This window comes from Moschus berezovskii, chromosome 27 (assembly GCF_049115385.1).
Source record: "Moschus berezovskii isolate FMDL1 chromosome 27, NW_MosBer_1.0, whole genome shotgun sequence".
Taxonomy (NCBI): domain Eukaryota; kingdom Metazoa; phylum Chordata; class Mammalia; order Artiodactyla; family Moschidae; genus Moschus; species Moschus berezovskii.
Genome location: NC_142486.1, coordinates 20,972,215 through 20,992,393, shown reverse-complemented (window position 1 = coordinate 20,992,393; position 20,179 = coordinate 20,972,215). Strand labels below are relative to the sequence as shown.

General features: G+C 49.0%; 1 protein-coding gene across 1 annotated transcript in view; it reads right to left on the bottom strand.

Annotated features, from left to right (window-relative positions):
• Positions 1-16,443, bottom strand: part of GGA2 (golgi associated, gamma adaptin ear containing, ARF binding protein 2) — a 29,872-nt gene extending 13,429 nt beyond the window's left edge. Inside the window, exons 1-7 of the mRNA XM_055409679.2 lie at positions 16,270-16,443; positions 8,079-8,163; positions 6,739-6,814; positions 5,832-5,930; positions 3,499-3,622; positions 2,025-2,128; positions 587-667 (exon numbers count right to left, since the gene is read on the bottom strand). Of these exons, the coding sequence (XP_055265654.2) occupies positions 587-667; positions 2,025-2,128; positions 3,499-3,622; positions 5,832-5,930; positions 6,739-6,814; positions 8,079-8,163; positions 16,270-16,372 (672 nt within the window). The 5' untranslated portion in view covers positions 16,373-16,443. The remainder of the gene's footprint in view (positions 1-586; positions 668-2,024; positions 2,129-3,498; positions 3,623-5,831; positions 5,931-6,738; positions 6,815-8,078; positions 8,164-16,269) is intronic.
• Between the last annotated feature and the right edge of the window lie 3,736 nt (positions 16,444-20,179).

The window sequence follows — 20,179 nt, the reverse complement described above, 5'->3', positions numbered from 1 at the left end:
CTATGCAGAGCTCAGGGGAGCCACCAAAACACTGAGTGGATGGAGTGTTCACTCAGCGGGCAAGATGATGCTCAAGGTCTGGAATTCCAGGGACAGACAAGGGGAGCATGTGTCCACTGGATCACCAGCCTCTATCCCTCTGGAAAGGGAAATCCCACACCTGGATTCCCACGCCAACACTGGTCACTGAGACAGAAACTGGGGTCTGTGAAATGCTTTCAGCTCTTGGACAGAAGTACCTGGAAGCACACAGAAGTTTCTGCTTCCAGGCACCACCTTGCTGCCCTTCAGGGAGCTCACAGCTGTTCCCTGGTTCAGGGCTAGGCGGCTGTCTCCTCTTCCAGCTAACTGTGCCCCCAACCCTCAATCACACACACACACACACACATACTGTCCCTGCTGCCAAGTTGCTTCAGTCGTGTCCGACTCTTTGCGACCCCATAGACTGTAGCCCACCAGGCTCCTCTGTCCATGGGACTCTCCAGGCAAGAATATTGGAGTGGGTTCCCATGCCCTCCTCCAGGGGATCTCCCTGTCCAGCCCCTGTCAAATGCTGGTTCTGCAGAACCCCCTGGAAAATGCCCACCTCCTTGACCAAATTCTTGATCAGCCGGTTTGCAGCCTGAAGATCCTCGGGATGGTTGCTTTTCAGAAGCCTTGTCAGAAGCTGGAAAGGGAACACGACTCAGTGAAACTAATTCTCTGTGTCAAGTGGCCCAGAGCAACAGCACCAGCCACAGCAGAATTACCAGTCACAACAGCTCACACATTTAAATGCATTACCTTACCAAATCCTCACGATGACGCAGTAATTTAATGATCGTGACCATCGTGACATTCCCCACAGAACACTGGTGTTTCAACAGGGAATGGAGATGGATGTCCCAGGAGACACCTGGCCAAGTCTGGAGACACTGCCGGTGGTCACAACTGGGAGAGGTACTGACATCCAGCAGGTAGAGGCCAGGGACACCTACACACCCCGCGTCACAGGGCATGACAGCCCCCCGTGAGGAAGTTAACTGGCCCAAAACATCAACCGTGCCGAGGCGGTCTTAGAGCACATACTCTGATGTGAGAGACCTCGGGAGTCTCGTCCACTTTGTTCCCAATGCCTAGCGGAATGCCTGACACGTGGAGTCACTCACTCTTCGTTGGAGAGATGGTAGGAAAGACAGAGAGCCATCTTTCTGAGCATTGCAGTGTCTAAGCAGCTGGCCCAAGCTGACACCAGACTGACTTACTCAGGAGTCCACGCCACACCTCCTCCCCTGCTCCTCCTGAGGACCCCACAGGAGAGGAGGCAGAGGGAAAGTCACCCAGAACCTAGCACAGCTCTGCTCATCCTGCCCACAGTGAGCACCGAGATCCTCGGGAGGAGGACAGCTGACAGGTGTGGCTGGAAGGCAGAGGGCACCAGAAGAGACCCATCCTCGGACTGGAGTCTTCCTGGTCCTACACTCACCAGACCTTGTGAGCGACCGAGAACAGTAACGACCAAAAGCACTGCCACCTTTCGGAGGTACCGTGGAGTTATCCCCGAGTCCTGGCCTAGGTTTGGACCACCGTGTTTTTCCCTCCCCTCTCCTTAACGATGTCTGAGGAGCAGCAATACGGGGAGGCAGGGGCGGAAGGAAACAGGTGAGATCGGGCTTACTGATGCTTTCTCTTTTGATCTGAGCCAATGTGCAACCCATGCTTTCCTCCCCAATCCCCTTCCCCAAACACCACACACACTCTGGATACGACTGACCCCCCACACTACCCACTAGGGTTGGCCTTTCGTACCTTCTTTCCCTCGGGAACACTGAACAGATAAGGCGGAAGACCCAAAGAATAGGTCACTTATTTGACCTCTCTACGAAGACATACAGACCCTAGGACACCTCTCTCTGCTCCAGAGAGAACTCACCCCACCTCCCCACATGCCAGTTCAGATCAGAGGGTACTGGAGGGGAGTCCCTCAAAGAAGAGGTCAACTCAGACTCCTGGTTGGCCTACACGGTTAGGGAGAAGCTCCTTACCTTTGACTTTTCTTCATCAGCATCAAAGATGGAGCTCTTGGGCCAGGGAGAAGGTGGGGGCAAGATTTTATCCACTGGAAGTTTAGGGTCTTGCTTTATGATTCCTAAAAAAAATGCAATTCATGGATAAGATGATATAAATGCCTGCTGACTTCAGCAGGATCCAGTATAAAGTCCAGAAACCCCTGGTTCCTGATCTCCCACCAGGAAGACACTGTCATCGACCTTAAAGGGAAACACCCAGGGCGTGATCAAGGCTCTGCATCCTCCCTTGGGAGAATCCCAAGTCCGGGATGGTCAGAGCCAACTAAATCAGGGTAAAGGCAGACCCTAAGACTAGCAGCCTATGGTCCCTACACTATACAAATACTGACCATTTTATGCAGGTACACAACCTCTCAGGGCCCAGAAATTAGCGTAGGATCTTTGATACTCATAAAAACACTGAGTGCGTGTGACAGGGGAAAAAAAATAGCCCATCCTAAATCCGGTTCATCCCACAGAGCCTGGGAGAAAAGAAACGTGGACTCCCAGCTTCGACACAGGACACACTCTGGAGCTTGCTTCACAAGAGGAACAGGCTCATTCTCCAAGGGCCTCACAAAAAGAGAATGGGAAAGGCCCAATGGCTCACCGAAATCCTTCTCTCCCCAGAGAGAAGCCTCACACTGCCGGGGGAAGGACAACGCACCTGCGGTCCTTAGAAGAGTGGTGAAAACCTAAGGCAGCTGGAAAAAAAGAACAGAAAAGCTTGCACCCCTGGATGCAACGTGCAACGTGTCCTGGCCCCAGCCCGAGATGGGGTGGAACAGAATCACAAACAGGTCCCTCCAAGACCAGGGACACATGCCTTTCTAAGACCAAGGCTTAATCAGAACAGACACCACTAGTGCCAGGCAAAGGGCATCAAGGAACAAGTAACAAGGGTCTACTGTCAGGACAGGCAATGGAATAAGAACTCTTCTGAGACGCAAAGCAAGGAAGACCCAAAGCTGAGAGCAGAGCAGATACCGCGAGAAACTCTCCAGGCAATCAACCCCCACCTCAAACACAAGCCAACACCAGCCCAGAGGAATCTGAAACCTGGTACAGTAAGGGTAACTATAGCAACAATCATCTCAAACCCAGCTCAACTCCTGCTGAATTCTTTACCAGCTGAGCAACAAGGGAAGCCCAAGGACACTGGAGTGGGTAGACTATCCTTCTCCAGCAGATCTTCCTGACCCAGGAATCAAACCGGGATCTCCTGCACTGCAGCCGGATTCTCTACCAACTGAGCTCTCAGGGAAGCCCCCAGTCCCTGCTAACCAGAAGGAAGGGTCTGCCCACTTTCGGGGACTGAAATTACTTGCATCAGCCTCGACTACTGTGTCTACTGGACACAAGGTCTCCAGCTTTCACCCAAAAATGACAAACTGTACAGGAAAGCAAAAAGGAACAACCACTGTGGGAAGGGAATGCGATGCAGTCAGACCTTGTTTCTTCAGCATCTGATAAGCATCTCGGATCTTGATGTCCTCTGGAAACCAGACTGTCCAACTGAAGAGTATTTCAATGATTCTTCCCTTAACTTTTTCTGTAGTCCAGGAGCCTAGGTACTAAAGATAAAAAGGACAGGGAATTACTGAGCTGAAGGGCCTTAGCGAGACAGGGAAAGGGCTGCAGGACATAACCTTCAAAGAATGACACAGATGTTGAGGATACAACATAAACTAGTCAGAAGTGAATAGGTGCAAGATGGTGGTGCGATTCGATTTCTGGTACACCTTGAGCCTCACTACACGCTCACTGCAATACATCAGCTAAACGACACACACATAGCCATGACAGTCCCAACCCTGACCATAAAAGGCCATAAAGAGAATAGTGGCCCAATTCCTGGAAATCTCCACTCCACCTTTCATAAAATAGTTGGACTAATCCTCCCACTTGTTACCCTATGAAATTACTGAGCCCACAAAAACTAACTACCCCATATTTAAGGGCCACTCTCATCTTCTGAGACAGCCTGCATTCTATCTATGGAATGTATCTCTCTACAAACAAATCTGTTTTACCACTTAGTTCTCAGGACAGAGCCCCCTTGCCTGCCCACTTGCAACCCTCACAAGCATTCTATATTAATAAATCTATTTATCTATATTCTGCCTCTCGCTGAATCCCTTCTGTGCTGGGACATAAAGAACCTGAGCTTCACAATGCCATGTGGCAGCTCGGATGAGAGTGGGGTTTTGGGAGAGAATGGATGTATGTACATGTATAGCTGAGTCCCTTTGCTGTTCACCTGAGACTATCACAACATTGTTAACTGGGTATACCTCAATACAAAATGTTTTAGGTGTTAAAACACTTAACAACAAAAAAGAACCTCAGCTTCAGGAAGTCCTGATTTTAATTAAAACACAGTGGGGACTTCTCTGGTAGTCCAGCAGCTAAGACTCCACGCTCCCAGTGCAAGGGTCCTGAGTTCAACCCCTGGTCAGGGAACTAGATTCCACATGCCGCAACTAAGACCTGGTCCAGTCAAATTTAAAAATAAAAAAAAAAGAGATAGTGGGTTTTAATCCCAGTCCACAGGTTCAAGTCTCAATCTAAGTTGTGGCTGGGTTCAAATCCCATCCGAGTTGGGCAGTTTCATTAGTAGACTGCCCAGCCCACAGCATCACTGAAGAGATGGCAGCTGAGAAGCAAGCTGCTCAAGGCTGGTTGAGAGGGCAGGCACAGCGAGAGGACAAGTTATGCACCCAGCCCCAGCACTCTTTCCGGGTTTCAAGGAGTCAACCTCCAAAGTCACTAAATTCAATCCCACCATACACTGGATTAGGTTAGAGCCCTAGGGGGCACTCATTTTTTTTGAGTGTAGCATAAAAATATATTTGGAATGAAAATAAGATAAAGTGAAAGGAATTGCTGAAACTCAAAATGTTTTGAATCATTATTTCTTAAAAGATCCTCTTAGGAAATCCCTGGTGGTCCAGTGGTTAAGAATCTGCCCGCCAATGCAGGGACACGGGTTTGATCCCTGCTCAGGGCAGATCCCACATGCCGTGGGGGAACTAAGCCTGTGAGCTGCCAATGAATGAGCTCACACAATGCAACTACTGAAGCCTGTGCGCCCTAGAGCCCGTGCTCCGCAATGAGAGAAGCCCCACAATGAGCCATGCACACACCACAAGTAGAGAGGAGCCCCTGCTTGCCACAACCAAGACACAGCATGGTCAAAAATCAATACTACTACTAAAAGATCCTCTTAAAATAAAAGGATTTATTAATCCTCATAAATAAAAGAATTTTGAAAATTATATATATAATATATATGTGATAGACATAATTTCCAAAATATTTGACCTTTCTCTTTAGTTCCTCCTGGCACAGAACTTCAAAGACCCTTGGAATTTCGTAAGTGACAGGACGGTCTTTTTTATTTGCAAGTCCTCCCCAGGGACCATACCCAAGTTTATGCTAAACATTCCTGGTGGACACCTAGCTTCAAGGGAAGGGCTGACCATGTGATCAGAGGATTGGAACTATGCATCTCACTTATCCTTTAAAATAAAAAGGATATTATTAAGCATAGTGCTTTTCTGTGTTCTGTGAATCTTTCCATCCAGTGAATCAGGCAACCTGGCAGAGGGGGGTCAGAGGAACCTCTGACCTAGTAGCTGGTCAGGCAGAAGTGCAAGTAGCTGGGGATCCCTGAGACGCATGACGGGTGTCTGAAGTGGACGTAGTCTAGGTAGGACTGAGCTCTTAGCCTGTAAGGTCTTAGCGACACCCACAGAGAGGGGCCAGGCGCAGGGCGCTCACCTTTGGGGACAGCACTTTGATGAGCTCGTTGAGGAAGCGGAACTTGGCCACCTCGTTGTGGAACTTCTCTCCACAGTGGTTCACACACGTCTCCAGCACCTGCACAGACACAGGACTCCCATGAGAAGGGGAAGCCACTGGCTCCAGAGCTCATTCCAAACCTGCTACGTATCTGCTGGAACCATGGCTCAAGACTGAGGTCACTAAAGTTCGGGAGAAAGGGTGAGACTTTCAGATTAAGTAAAAAAGCACTTGTTTGCTCTTGTTGTAACTGACAGGTTTGTGTCCAGGAAACCACTCGGTGGGGGAATCTGAGGTCACCCCACCTTTTATGGAGACCCTCCAGGCAGGTGAAATTGGTCAGAGAATCACTTCCTATCAAACTATGGGTTACTTGCTGGCATTCTAGTGACAAATTGGGCCTGTAGATGTTTTCTTTGGCCCACAGCATTAACCTCTCAAATCAGTCACTAATACTGAAAAATCCTGAGACTTCATCTGGATTTTCGTTTTCTCTTAAACAGGAAGTTCTAGCAACACTGAGCCCAAACTCATCCCTGGCAATAAATAGCCAGCGGGTCCTGTCACGCAGCTGCCCTCTTTAGACTGGACGTGATCTCTCTGGTTCTTTGGTTCCTCTCGTAGGTGGCTCACTCACTTATGTTACCAGTCTGGCCCTGTGGGCACTTGACCTCACCAGCCCTGGTCTAACAAGGGCAAAAGGAAATAAAGCCTTCCTTTCCTTCCTGCTACTCTCCAGGAACAGATCTAGAATGGGGCAATCTGAGCCCAGAACTCCCTCTAGCCTGCCTTCTGAAGGCCAGGGAAGGTGAACCTCTCAGAGGCTCTTTCCCACACTGAAATGCTAGCCTTGGGACAGGAGAGCTAAGGGGCAAGCCAAACTCACCGTTAAGGCATAAAGAGCTTCTTTCTCTTGCGGAGACTGGATCTTGTGGGCCAGCAGCCAGGGCGCATGGGTTGAGCTAAGGGAAAACAAAGACTCTGGGTGGAGAGGAACACACCAACCGGTCTGGCTGAGCATGCTCAGTCAAGTCCCCTCTGCCCAGGAGCCTGGGTCCCAGAGCAGAGGTAGGACATGACTGCACACGACCATGCGCGAGCCCCCAAAGGAGGTCGGCTCCCAGCCACCCCCATGTCGCGCAGCTACGCTTCCAGAACACACCATCCTCTCCCCAGTCCATCCATCCCTACAGCTCCCAGACCTGTATGTAACTTGGTCTAGAGCGGCACAGACCTCATTTGTTATTTGATAACTGTTCAGTCAACCCTGGAGCAGAAAATGTGATCAAACTTCTTGTTCCTTTCAAAATGAATATTCAGCAACATGGAGATAAAATACCTGGATAACTGACTCATTTCTCAAGTTCCTATCCAGGGGACTTCCCTGGCGGTCCAGTGGTTAAGACACCACACTCCCACTGCGGGAGGCAGTCTGATACCTGGTTGGGGAACTGAGATCCTGCAGGCCGTACTTCATGGCCAAAAAATAGGTGGAAAAAAGTTCCCATTCAGACACTTCAGAAATCAAATTCAATAAAATCTTAACCTCTCTTCCTCTGCTCTTAAAAAAAAAAAAAAAAAAAAGACTGCATTTATATTAGCTTAACAAGCTTCCCTGGTGGCTCAGTAATATAGAATTCGCCTGCAATGCAGGAGACGCAGGTTTAATCCGTGGGTCGGGAAGATTCCCTGGAGAAAAAAATGGCAATCCACTCCAGTATTCTTGCCTGGGAAATCCTATGGACAGAGGAGCCTGGTGGGCTACATGGGGTTGAAAAAGAGTCAAACACAACTTAGTGACTAATCAACAACAAAAGCATCTGAAATGCAGCTCTGAAATGGACATTCAGAAACATGCTGCTAAATATAGTATAATCTGCAAATAAAAAAATTTTTTTAATAAGAGCACACTGATCTTTCACATTACTATGTACCCTAGTTACATTCTATCCCTAACATTCAGAGAGCTCCTCAGCAGTAATGTTTCATAAAAATTATTTAAAATTAAAAAAAAAATTTAATTTTAATTGCCAGTTACAAACTTTTTTTTTAAAGAAAACTACATGAATTTGCTATTTCTAGAAAAATAACATACTCAGTAGATCATGGAGGGAGGAAAAAAGGAAACGAAGCCTAAGCTATGTAAAACAATCCTGAGAAACACAGCCAGGCACACATAGTCTGAGGTGCCTGTAGAAGTCGGGCACATGTCTGACGTCACCTTACCCACTGGGATCAGTGTTCACTTGGTCACAGAAATTCTGGATAGCTGACCAATCCTGTTCTGACATGCTTGGGTCTGTGGCTTTATCTGTCAAGGAAATAAAAAGTAAAACTGAAGTATAATAAAGGGAAGCATACACACCGCTCCACATCTCCACCCCTCAAAATAGGACAACAGCCAAGGACTGTGTATATCACACCTCCCAAGGATGGGACGCAGCAAGCAGACAGCTGGCGGGGGTTGGGGGGTCGACCGTACTCATCACTGTTAGGCGTGGGTATGGCTCATGACTCAGGGACTGCTGACCACAGGAACGAGCAAACTGATTAACAAGCTACTGTCCTGACAGGGGCTCCATTCCCAGTGCAGGGGTTGGCTTACGCACACCTTCTTCATGCCGTGTTGACCCCCCCACCAGGGCCCTGCAACAAGGATGGGCACAGGCCAGCATCTATGCATAGGCCACAACCTGCAAGCTTCTTTTTTATTTTCATTTATTGGCTGCACTGGGCTTTCTCAAGTTGCAGCATGTGGGCTTGGATGCTCCACAGCATGTGAAATCTTTCCGGAGCAAGGACTGACCTCATGTTCCCTGTACTGGCAGGCAGATTCTTAACCACTGGACCACCAGGGAACGCCAAGAACCTGGAAGGTTCTCAGCCATGTGACAGGAAGACCAGAACTTATAGTGAAGCCCTGAGCAGCACCCGCCATGTCCCCAAAGTAACAGGCCGAAACCTGAGCCTCTGCTTACTGAAATCCTCTGTCCGACGTAAGAAGCTTCTCCACGTCAGTGGCTTATCCTGACAGGAGGACCTCCTTGCCTTCACTCCTCAGAATGCCGTTTCTCTCTGCTACCATACACACATGCCCAAGGAACCCAGATCCAGTCACACTGGTGTCTCCCCGCTTGGAACATTCGTATTTGTACGTAATCTGAGGACATGCAGCCTGAAGGGTACCAGGGCGCAGCCCGGAGCAGCAAACACCTGGAGAAAGGGGGCTTATCAGAAGGCCTAATGTGAGCCCACGCTGCACTGAGGGCTGGGGCAAAGCCTGACTTCCTGGAATCTTTGTGTGACCCCTTCCTGGTGCTACATGGTAGCAGCTTCTTCCCCTCCCGCTGCTGCCGCCTAGAAGCCCTGTCCCAGAAAGGATGCCCACTCCACAGGCCCGGCCTTCCAACTGAAACAAGTCACGCTCTCACAAAGCAGTTGCCAAGACTGTCTTCGTCCTGCCCTTTCACAACATTCCCCTACTCCCCACTGTCCAGCTTATCCTGGACTCCTCGCCTCTCCAATGAAACTTCTCATTGGTCCTGACAGAGAAGCTCTTTCAAACTCTGCCAGTAAGTAATTCTTATGGTCATACTTCGGACACTATTCCTTTTGCCTGAATGTCCACCTCTCTCTTCTCTATCCATTCTCAAGGTCATTCTGAATTTCCATCTGCTCCCAAAAGCCTCCTCCACTGCTCCAGCCCCAACTAATTCTCCTCCCTTCTGAAGAGTCTACAGGGGCTTTCCTGGTGGTCCAGTGGTTAAGAATCCACCTCCCAGTGCAGGGGAAACAGGTTCGATCCCTGGTCCGGGAAGATCCCACATGCTGCAGAGCAACTAAGCCTGAGCAACTAGTAAGCCTGTGCTCTAGAGCCCAGGAACGACAGCTACTGAAGCCCAGTACTTAAAGCCTATTCTCCGCAACACGAGAAGTCACCGCAACGAGAAGTCTGCACGCTGCAACTGAAGAGTAGCCCCCACTCACCACAACTAGTGAAAGTGCTCATGCAGCAATGAAGACCCAGTGCAGCCAAAAATTAATAAGCAATTAAACAACAACAACAAAAGACTCCACAGGCAACTAGAATTCAACTTTCCAGATGGCAGTCACTTTTTATGTCACGTGGAAGTCGCATGCCCCTAGCTCAACCATGAGGTTCAAAGGACAGTACTCAATCCCCCACCTTCCCCCTCATTAGCCCCATCCTAAGTGAACAGAGACAACAAAGAAGAGCAAAGGAATCAGCTTACCAATTTCCCCATGCTCCTCACCTTTCTCCTCCTCAAAGCTCTTTCTCTATGTTCCACCTCTCGAAATGCTATTCACCCTTCAAATCCCAATTCAAATGCCACTTCATAAGGGCTTTCTTAATCTATCACCCACCCCCACAAAACAGAAGCCATCGCTTCCGTCTCAGAAGACCCACACTCTACCTGCTCTTTTAGGATCCGGATCTCCGGCTCCATCCTTTATTAGTTACATGTCGCTGGACTCTCAGAGCTCCAGTTTCCTCAACTATAAAATAAGGAAAATGGTACGTTTCTCGTGGGATAGTCATGAGATTTTTTTAAAGACAGTGTCGAGTGCTTCCCTGGTGGTCTCTGGTTAGGACTCCATCTGCCTGTGAGCTTCAACTACTGAGTCCACATCCTGCAACTACTGAAGCCCGTGCACCTCGAGCCCAAGCCCCGCAACACGAGAAGCCACTGCAACAAGAGGTCCATGCACCGCGACCAGAACAGCTCCCACTTGCCACAACTTGAGAAAGCCTGCAAGCAGCAATGAAGACCCAGCGCAGACAAATACATGCATCTTAAAAAAAGACAGTGTCTGAAATACTCAGCATAGCAGCAAACATTAAGTAATCAATAAAAGACGATCTTGTAACAGTCTTTGTATTTTCCTTTAAAAATACGTACACAACTTAGTACACTTGAAACTTCAAAAGTCTGTTCAAAACTAAGGTAGAAGCACTATGTTTCCTATAATGCTTGGTACAGTGCTTTAGGCATAGGCACAAAATAATTACTCAGGACATAAACTGAAAGCAGTGATACTCAAGAGAGTCTGACTAAGGAGATCTGACTCTACTGTACAGGGACATCTACTCAATGCTCTGGGGTGACCTGAAGGGGAAGGAAATCTTAAAGAGTGGATGTATGTATATGCATAACTGATTCACTTTGCTGTATAGCAGAAACTAACACAACACTGTAAAGCAACGATACTCCAATAAAAATTAATGATAAAAGGAGATCTGACTCATCTGAACTACTTCTTTCTGTATCAGTAAAACTTCATAAAGCTGCAGTTCACGACAAGGTCAAGCTTGACACCTAAAAGGCTTTCAGACCTCAACACATGACTCTGTGAGAGCAGTTCCCCAACCTTTTGGACACCAGGGGCCAGTTTCATGGAAAATAATTTTTCCACAGATGAGGAGGGGGTGGGGTGGGGGAGGTGGTTTCAGGATAATTCAAACGCATTACATTTACCATCTGCTCTCATATGAGAATCTAATGCCACCATTAATCCAACAGGAGGCGGAGCTCAGGCAGTAATAACGATGGGTAGTGGCTGTAAATATATTAACAGATGAAGCTTCGCTTGCTCACCTCCTGCTGTGCAGTCTGGTTCCTTATTTGCCGCAACCTGACCGGTACTGGTTTGTGGCCCGGGGGTTGGGGACCAGTGCTCTATGACCCAGCGGCAGAGAAAAGCAGGTAGGACCCTGTTCACCAAGCAGAATCCAGCTCTCTCCCTCCTCCCCTACCACCAAGCCATCAGGTTTTCCAAAGAAAGGAAGGGAAAAAAAAAATTCTACAAGCTTAAATAATGTTCTAAACCCATAACCAGGGCAAAGCAGCAAAAAGATCTATAAAGTAAGTTTTTTTATTTGGTATATCTATATCGTAAGGATTCCCTCAAGGTTTTTCACAGCTCCCAAATAACAGCAATAATAGTCATAGCTGCTGCCACCCCACTTTGTTTTTTAAGAACTTGCTTTATGTCAGACATGACGCTGAGTGCTTTCCTAGCATCCCTTTCCTGTAATCCTCAGAAAACTGAAGCTGGTACTAGTTAGCCCAGCATTTTATAGACGAAGAAATCTGCCCAGTCACAAAACTGGAAAATGACAAAAAAAATCTCAGGTCTGCCCAATTCCAGGGCCCAAAAGTAAGTCTTCAGTTCTCTGACAAACTCAGGGCCTCTTTTGGGAACTAGGTTCTTTGACCTTTTACCACTAAGTTATCAGCTCCCTAAGGCAGGAAGGAGGCCTGTCTCATTCACCTTCCCACCCTCCGGCACCTAGACTGTCATCAGCAAGGATCTACTAATGAATCTTTCACTATTCGAAATCTGACCAGTTGGCTGGACATACTGCTGACACCAGGAGTTCTGAAATAACTGGGTCTCCAAACACTTAATCCCATCCTGCCAAGCTATTTCAGTGTCCTTGAGCAGGTCCAGAGATAATAATTCCCACAGGATTTTTAAAAATTTAAAAATTTTTTAAAATTAAAAAAAAAAGGAGATAGCTGAGCCCTCCAGCTATGAGTGAAATGGCTTCCCCCCCTCCCCACCCCTGGGCGGTGGGGGGTGGTTAGGGGGCCTCCTGCGAGTCTGCAGATCTTAGTTCCCTGACCAGGGACTGAACCCAGATCAGAGGGGAAAGCACTAAATCCCAACCACTGGACTGCCAGGGAATTCCCTGAATGGTTCATCTAACATGACTAATTCAAAAGCCAAATCATCTCATCAGCCACAACCCCACCCCCAGGGTCATGACCCTGATGTTAAGAGCAGCCTGTGCTAGTCAGGGGAGCCCTGGGGCTGTGGGGAAGCAGTCACCTTGAGAACACTTAGAACTCAATCCTGCAGCAGTGAGTATGCTCTGTGTGGGGCAGATACACACCAACCCATCCGGGACATCAAGCAGTGCTTAAAGGCCAAGATCCACCATAGGAATGATGGGTCCAAGATAAAGAATCAGCTCAGTTCTAGAGAAGCTGGGAGAATATAAATAGATAGAAATCCAGACCACTCTCATCCCCAAGGGAGGCAGAAAAATGAGGCTGGAAGACAGGACTTATCACCTGGGAGTAGGTCCAAGTAGATGGAAGAAGAAAGATTACAGAGCATCCAACTAAGCGAGTGGCTCCCTGGCAGCACTACCAGAGCTGAGACCAAGAGGCCCAGTGCTGCTGTTAATAGCTTGAGACTCCGCTGGTTAAATCGCATACAGCACCCCATGCCACCGGGCACAGGAGGCTTTTCATTAACAAGGAGGAGGCAGCTCTAAATGCAGTCATGTGGAACAACGCCCAAAATAAACTAAGTGGTAGTGGTGGGGGGTGCTGCAAAATGCCCAGAAGCTGCTACTTGTATTTTTAAAGCTTGAGCTTCTGGTGAAACAGGTTCCTGGCGTTCCTTTGGGGGAACTGCTCCTTCTCAATTCTAGGTCCGATGTCTTTCCTTTTCTGGCAAACAGTATGAGCTCGTTTTCTGCCACTCTCTACTAAGACGACTAGTGATGAGAATAGCTAACACTATAATAATAGCTAACAGTGATAGATAATAGCTAACACTGCACAGGCACTGTCCCGTGTGCTTGAGATGCACGAACTCCCCTGATCCTCACATTCCCAAGGTGTCAGTCGCTCAGTCGAGTCCGACTCTTTAAGATCTCATGAACTGTAGCCCATCAGGGTCCTCTCTCCATGGGATTCTCTAGGCAAGAATACTGCAGTGGGTTGCCATTTTCCTTTCCAGGGGATCTTTCTGATCCAGGATCGAACCTGGGTCTTACGCATTGTAGGCAGATCCTTTCCCATCTGAGCCACAGGGGGGCATGCTATTACACTCCAGCCTTAGGAACACAGCTGCCTTGCTGAGGTAAGATCTGTCAGTGAGATGAGCTCTGGGGTCTTCACGTGCCCCTGGAGTGACTTCCTTCTCCATCCAGCCTAGACTCAGGGACTTTCCTTCAAGTACACTCCAGTCCTTGCCCCACCACCAGCCTCTCTAGTGCACGTCCATCCACGTACCACCTCCACGGGGCCCCAGCCCCCACAAGTCTGGTTCAACAGTTTCCTTTCTCTGCTCCTACGGCGTGCAGGGGCAGGGAGGTGGAAACTGCACAGCCACAAAGACTACAGGACACATTTCTGAAGTCCACCAACACTCCAAAGCCCAAACTCAGAGGAGCTCAGGTGCAGAGGGGAAGAGGTGGGCCCTCTGTCCCAGGGCACATCTGGGAATGTCTGGAGGCAGTTTTGGTTGCCGGATTGGAAAGGGGGTCTGTGCTGTTGGGACAGGTTCTAGCCCTACCCGAACAACTGGAAGATCTCAGAACTTTGGGACCACAATGGTCTAAAACAGCTGGAGCTTAAGGATCCCCTCCTGAACAGTCTTGGTTCCCTTCTTCTCCCCTACCTGGGTCAGCGGCTGGCTGGCTGGTCTCTAACCCGGCCCACTTGACTTTTGCAACTCCACCGCCTCCTAGTCAACCACCTTCTTTCTGTCCCTACCGTTTAACACTGAGATAACTCAGTAATCTTTCAGTTGCCAAATTCAAAGTTCCCCCATCCTCCTTCTCTTTTTCTCAGCAGCAAAACCACCTACCAAGTATACCTTCCTTAGAGACCTGCAGCTCCCCTCCTCCCAGCAGCCTATAGGCTCCACCTTCTTTCCCAACCCAGCACCCCCCTAACCCTGCTACCTTCACGCTCCATGCGCAAACTCAGTTATTCCTAATGCACACAGGCAAGCTCACTGCTAATGAACTGAAGATCTCAAGTTGACCTCCAGGTCTTACCCTCTCTGGAGCCAACCAATCGCCCAGAGAGCTTCTCTTTGTGCCACAAGCACCTCAAACTCCACAAGTGAAGCATCTCTAACCAATCAGTTACCTGAGCCTGAAACTTCCAATCCAACCTAGATCCCTCTGGTCCCCTGCCTCTATTCTAATGCATTAAGGCTGCTGATCGAACTAGCTAATCATTTCTACTCTCCATCCCAACACCTTTGTACTTCAGCCCCAACACACTACCAGAAGAGCTTTTCATCTACTCTCTGCCTAGACTCCCATCCCTAATCAATTCAGCTCTTCACACAGCTGCAGGTGCTGCTTTTAACAGAAGTACTTGATCAGAGGGGCTTCCCAGGTGGCACAGCGGTAAAGAATCTGCCTGCTTGTGCAGAAGACAGTCAGGAAGATCCCCTGGAGTAGGAAATAGCAACCCACTCCAGTATTCTTGCCTGGGAAATCCCATGGACAGAGGAGCCTGGCGGGCTACAGTCCACAGGGCCGCAAAAGAGTGAGACAAGACTGAGCACGCATGCACACTTGATCGGAGTTCCAGGCTCTGACATCTCCCCGACTACATTAAGGATAAACTCTGAACTCCTTTCTGCAGCCCACAAGACCCTTTAAGATCTGGCCCCAATTAGCCATGCAGTCTCTTTAGGCTTTGCACTCCTGCAGCTGACTTCCTTCTTCCCAGAATGCTCCACACTCTTTCCCCCAGCTTTTGCACATGCAGTTTCCTGAATCTGAAATGTTGTCGCCTCCATTGTCCACTCAAATGCTATGTCCACTGAGACAATCCCCTCATAAACAAACCAACTCCCACCACTGCACCTTAAACAAGCCCAGTATCCCTCCCATTTGCCCTAAGGTAGCAAAGTACTGCTCCGATCGGCTTCCATCACCTACTTAAATACATCTTTGTGAGCAAGGGCTCTGCCTTACACATCTTAGTACTCCCGGCACCCAGCAGAGCCCAATACAAGGAGCATATGCTTTATTCTCTTGGAATTTCAAGGCCCCAATCGGTAACGCAGGGACCGTAACTACCCCAGGACTGCCATGTGTCTTACACGAGACAATATCAAAAGTCCGGCCAGAAGGAACTCGCACAAAAGGTTTAAAGGGCTTCTTTTGACATTAAAGTCGGGAGCCAGAAAGAGTTCTTTCCCAGAGGATGGGTGTGTTGCACAGCTAAGTCTAAAAGTGCCCTTCTCTAAAACGAGGTTAGTAACCGAAGCTGTCTCTAGGGGTCGTAATAAGGATTAACAGTGGCTGAAATGCCCTTTAGCAGTGTTTGGCATAAAAGCGAAGCTCAATAAACCGTAGCCATTATGTTGTTAACAGTTTATGCATCGCGATGGGGGCAGGGGGGCGCAAAGCGCCCAGCCTCGGGTCCGCAGCCGCGGCAGATTCCTGGGGTTCCTCTCCAGGCCCGCCGAGAAGATCCTCCCACCCGTGCCGGGCCCTGCCTCCCTCCTCGGGCGCCAGCCTCCCCGAGGCCACCTGCCCACCCGCCAGCCTCAGAAGAAAGGCCCGGGGAGGCGGGAAGCGAGGCCTCACGTGGAGCGCTGCGCCCAAGCCGAGGCAGCCCCGGCTACTCACTGAGCCACAGCTCCAGCGCCGCTGCCGGCCCCCGGGGCCCCGCGGCAGACTCAGCTCCCGCCGCGGCCCTGGCCCCCGCCGCCACCGCCGTCGCCGTCGCCATGGGCCCAGCCCCCGCCGCCGAGGCCGCGGCCGCCCCTGCCCTTCAGCCGCCGGCGTCTGCAGCGTTCCGGGGCTGCCGACGCGGCAGGCGACGGCCGGCACGTGACGGGGCGGGGGCGTCTGGCCACGCCCACCGACCAGGTCCCGCCTCCGCGCAGGCCGGGGCCGGTGGGCTCAGCCTCGCCGAGAGCCTTCCACTCCGCGCTAGGCGGCCGGCCGGCTGGTTATCCAGACCCGCAACCAGATCAGAATTCGTCAAGTCAACCTCGCAAGACCTGCCAGATAAAATAGACGATGCCCCGTTAATTTGAGTCTCAGATAATTAATTATCTAGCATTTTTATTCCGGACGGTCTTTCCGGACCACCACCGGATCTATACTGTGCTTTCTTTTCTGCATAATACATTACACCACCAGCGTGCTAGGCACTTACTCATTGTGTCAAAGGATAATCGCCACGCCCCCATAAAAAAAGTCATGATTCTCATACATTATATAAAATGAACACGTTAAGTATTTAACACTAATGAGGGAACCAAGCAGATGTTATAATCCATTCAAAAGAGAAGTCAGGAAAAGGGCAAATTTATACAGAATAAAGGAGTGTTGCAACAGATGTGTAGACACCCAAAGTAGCTGAGTTAATTTGCATTTTATATATTTATTCATTTGCTTTTCACCTTTTCATTTAAGGCCTCTCGGTGAGATTTACAAGGATCTTAGTTCCCTGACCAGAGATCTAATGCCAGCCCGGCAGTGGAAGCCCAGAGTTCTAACCACTGGGGCCACCAGGGAATTCCCCATTTTGCATGCTTATAGGCAAGAATTATTTGCATTGTTGTCAGTTGTAAGACATCTCTAGGACAGTGAAGGAAAGTCTAGGTACTGGAAAGGTGTGCTCTCTAGATAATGGGTAATTTTCCTTTGAAGCTCAAGTGCTCTGTACTCCATTACCTGCTTCACCCCACTAATACAGGCAGGAACTTTGTGCACGTCTATGTCTCCACTTACCTAGGGTCATGCCTGGCACACCAGTACTGATAAACACTTGTTGAATGGCCAGATGAACAGTGGAAGCAATAAGAGGTCGCTATAGGAATTTAGGGTCTTCTCAGGTGGCGCTAAAAGAATCCACCTGCGAATTCAGGAGACATGAGATGCGGGTTCGATCACTGGATTGGGACGATCCTCTGGATGAAGGCATGGCAACCCACTCCAGTGTTCTTGTCTGGAGAACCCCATGAAAGGAGCCTGACATGCTACAGTCCATAGTGTCACAAAGAGTCGGACATGACAGAAGCGACTTAGCATGCATGCGTCCATAGGAATTTAGATCCCATCTCTGCCCCAAATAAACACACAACATAAGTTTCAAAGTACTTTTGCTGTGCTGTTAGCTTCAAAACAGATCCAGCCACACACATCTCCATCTCACAGATTGTTGCCTGGAACACCTTTCTATATGAAAATTATACAGTTGTTACCTGTCTTAGTAAACTTGGACTGATACAACAAAATACTAAAGGTTGAGTGTCCTAAACAACAGACGTTTATTTCCCACTGGAGGTTGGCAAGTCCAAGATCAAGGTGCTGTTGACAACCTGCTTCCAGGTTTTCAGAGCGCTGCTTTCTTGTGCTCACAGGGTGGAGAGACAGCAGCTCTGATCACTTCCTCTTAGGGCACTAATCCCATCGTGAGGGATGCATCCTCAGGACTACAGCTAAGCCTGATTGCCTCCCACAGCACCCACCTCAAATACCATCACATGGGTATTAGCACTTTAGCATGTGAATTTGAATTCAATCTATATCATTACTCATCAAGGAAATTCTGTATGAAATTAATGAAACTACATGTTGTCCTTTGGACTGCCAGATCAAACCAGTCAATCGTAAAGGAAACCAACCCTGAATATTCATTAGAAGGACTGATGCTGAGCTACAATACTTTTCCACCTGATACAAAGGACCAACTCACTGGAAAAGACCCTGATGCTGGGAAAGATTGAAGGCAGAAGGAGAGGGGGACTACAGAGGACAAGATGATTGGATGGCATCATTGATTCAATGGACATGAGCAAGCTCTGGGAGATGGTGAAGGACAGGGAGCTTGGTGAGTGCAGTCCATGGGGTTACAAAGGGTCAGACACAACTGAGCAATTGAACAACAATCTGTTGTCCACAGCACATCCTCTGTGTTATCTGATTTTGAGCCTGGGGATTATTTTGCTTGTGTGCTAAGTCACTTCTCAGCAAGACAGTTTATTAAAAAGCAGAGACATTACTTTGCCAACAAAGGTCTGTCTAGTCAAAGCTATGGTTTTCCCAGTAGTCATGTATGGATGTGAGAATTGGACTATAAAGAAAGCTGAGCACAGAAGAATTGATGCTTTTGAACTGTGGTGTTGGAAAGGAGTCTTGAGAGTCCCTTGGACTGCAAGGAAATCCAACCACTACATCCTAAAGGAAATCAGTCCTGAATATTCATTGGAAGGACTGATGCTGAAGCTGAAACCCCAATATTTTGGCCACCTGATGAGAAGAACTGACTCATTTGAAAAGACCCTGATGTTGGGAAAGATTGAAGGTGGGAGGAGAAGGGGATAACAGAGGATGAGATGGTTGGATGGCATCACTGACTCAACCGACATGAGTTTGAGTAAACTCCAGGAGTTGGTGATGGACAGGGGAGCCTAGCGTGCTACAGTCCATGGGGTTGCAAAGTGTTGGACACAACTGAGTGACTGAACTGAACTGAAGTTGTTTCTGGGCTTCCCTGGTGGCTCAGTGGTAAAGAATCTGTCTGCAATGCACAAGACCTGGGTTCAATCCCTGAGTTGGGAGGATCCCCTGGAGAAGAAATGGCAACCCACTCCAGTGTTCTTGCCTGGACAATCCCATGGACAGAGGAGCCTGGTGGACTACAGTACTTGGGGTTGAGAAGAGTTGGACACGACTGAGCCACTAACACTTTCACTTTAAGTCAATTCAGCCATTCACAAAGACTTCAGCTGAGTCTTTGTGACCCTATGGATTGTAGCTGCCTGGCTCCTCTGTCCATGGGATTCTCCAGGCAAGAATACTGGAATGAGTTACCGTTTCCTCCTCCAGGGGATCTTCCCAGCCCAGGGATTGAACCCACATCTCCTGTGTCTCCTGCATTGGAAGGCAGATTGCCTGAACCTAGGAAGTGGGGTGAAGTACAAGAATCTAATCATTCTTCCTCTAGTCAATGCTTGAGAGACCACAACTGAAGGGTCAAAGGGTAAGTGGGCGGTAAGGATGTGGCTTGGGAGCTCTGTGTAGTGGTTGGGTGCAGAAGCTTCGGTTTCAGACCAAACAATGCTGTCACCCTCACCAGCCTTCCTAGGACCCCGCTTGCATGTCTGTGCAGCCCTTCCTGCCCAAGCTCCCTTCTGTTTTCCATTTCCTTTCCTATGTCATGTGCATGACCCGTGGTCTGTCTCTTCTTTCTGGACGATGAACTTTCATAAGCAGGGGCCATGTCTATCTACTTCCCCAATCTTTTTGGCACCAGGGCCCCGTTTCATTAAAAACAATTTTTCCATGGACCTGGGCGGGGCAGGGGTGAGGATGGTTTTGGGCATGAGGCTTCCCTGGTGACTCATACTGTAAAGAATCTGCCTGCAATGTGGGAGACCTGGGTTTGATCCCTGGGTCAGGAAGATCCCCTGGAGAAGGGAATGGCAACCCACTCCAGTATTCTTGCCTGGAGAATTCCATGGACAGAGGAGCCGGTGGGCTACAGTCCAAAGGGTCACAAACAGATACAACTGAGAGACTGACA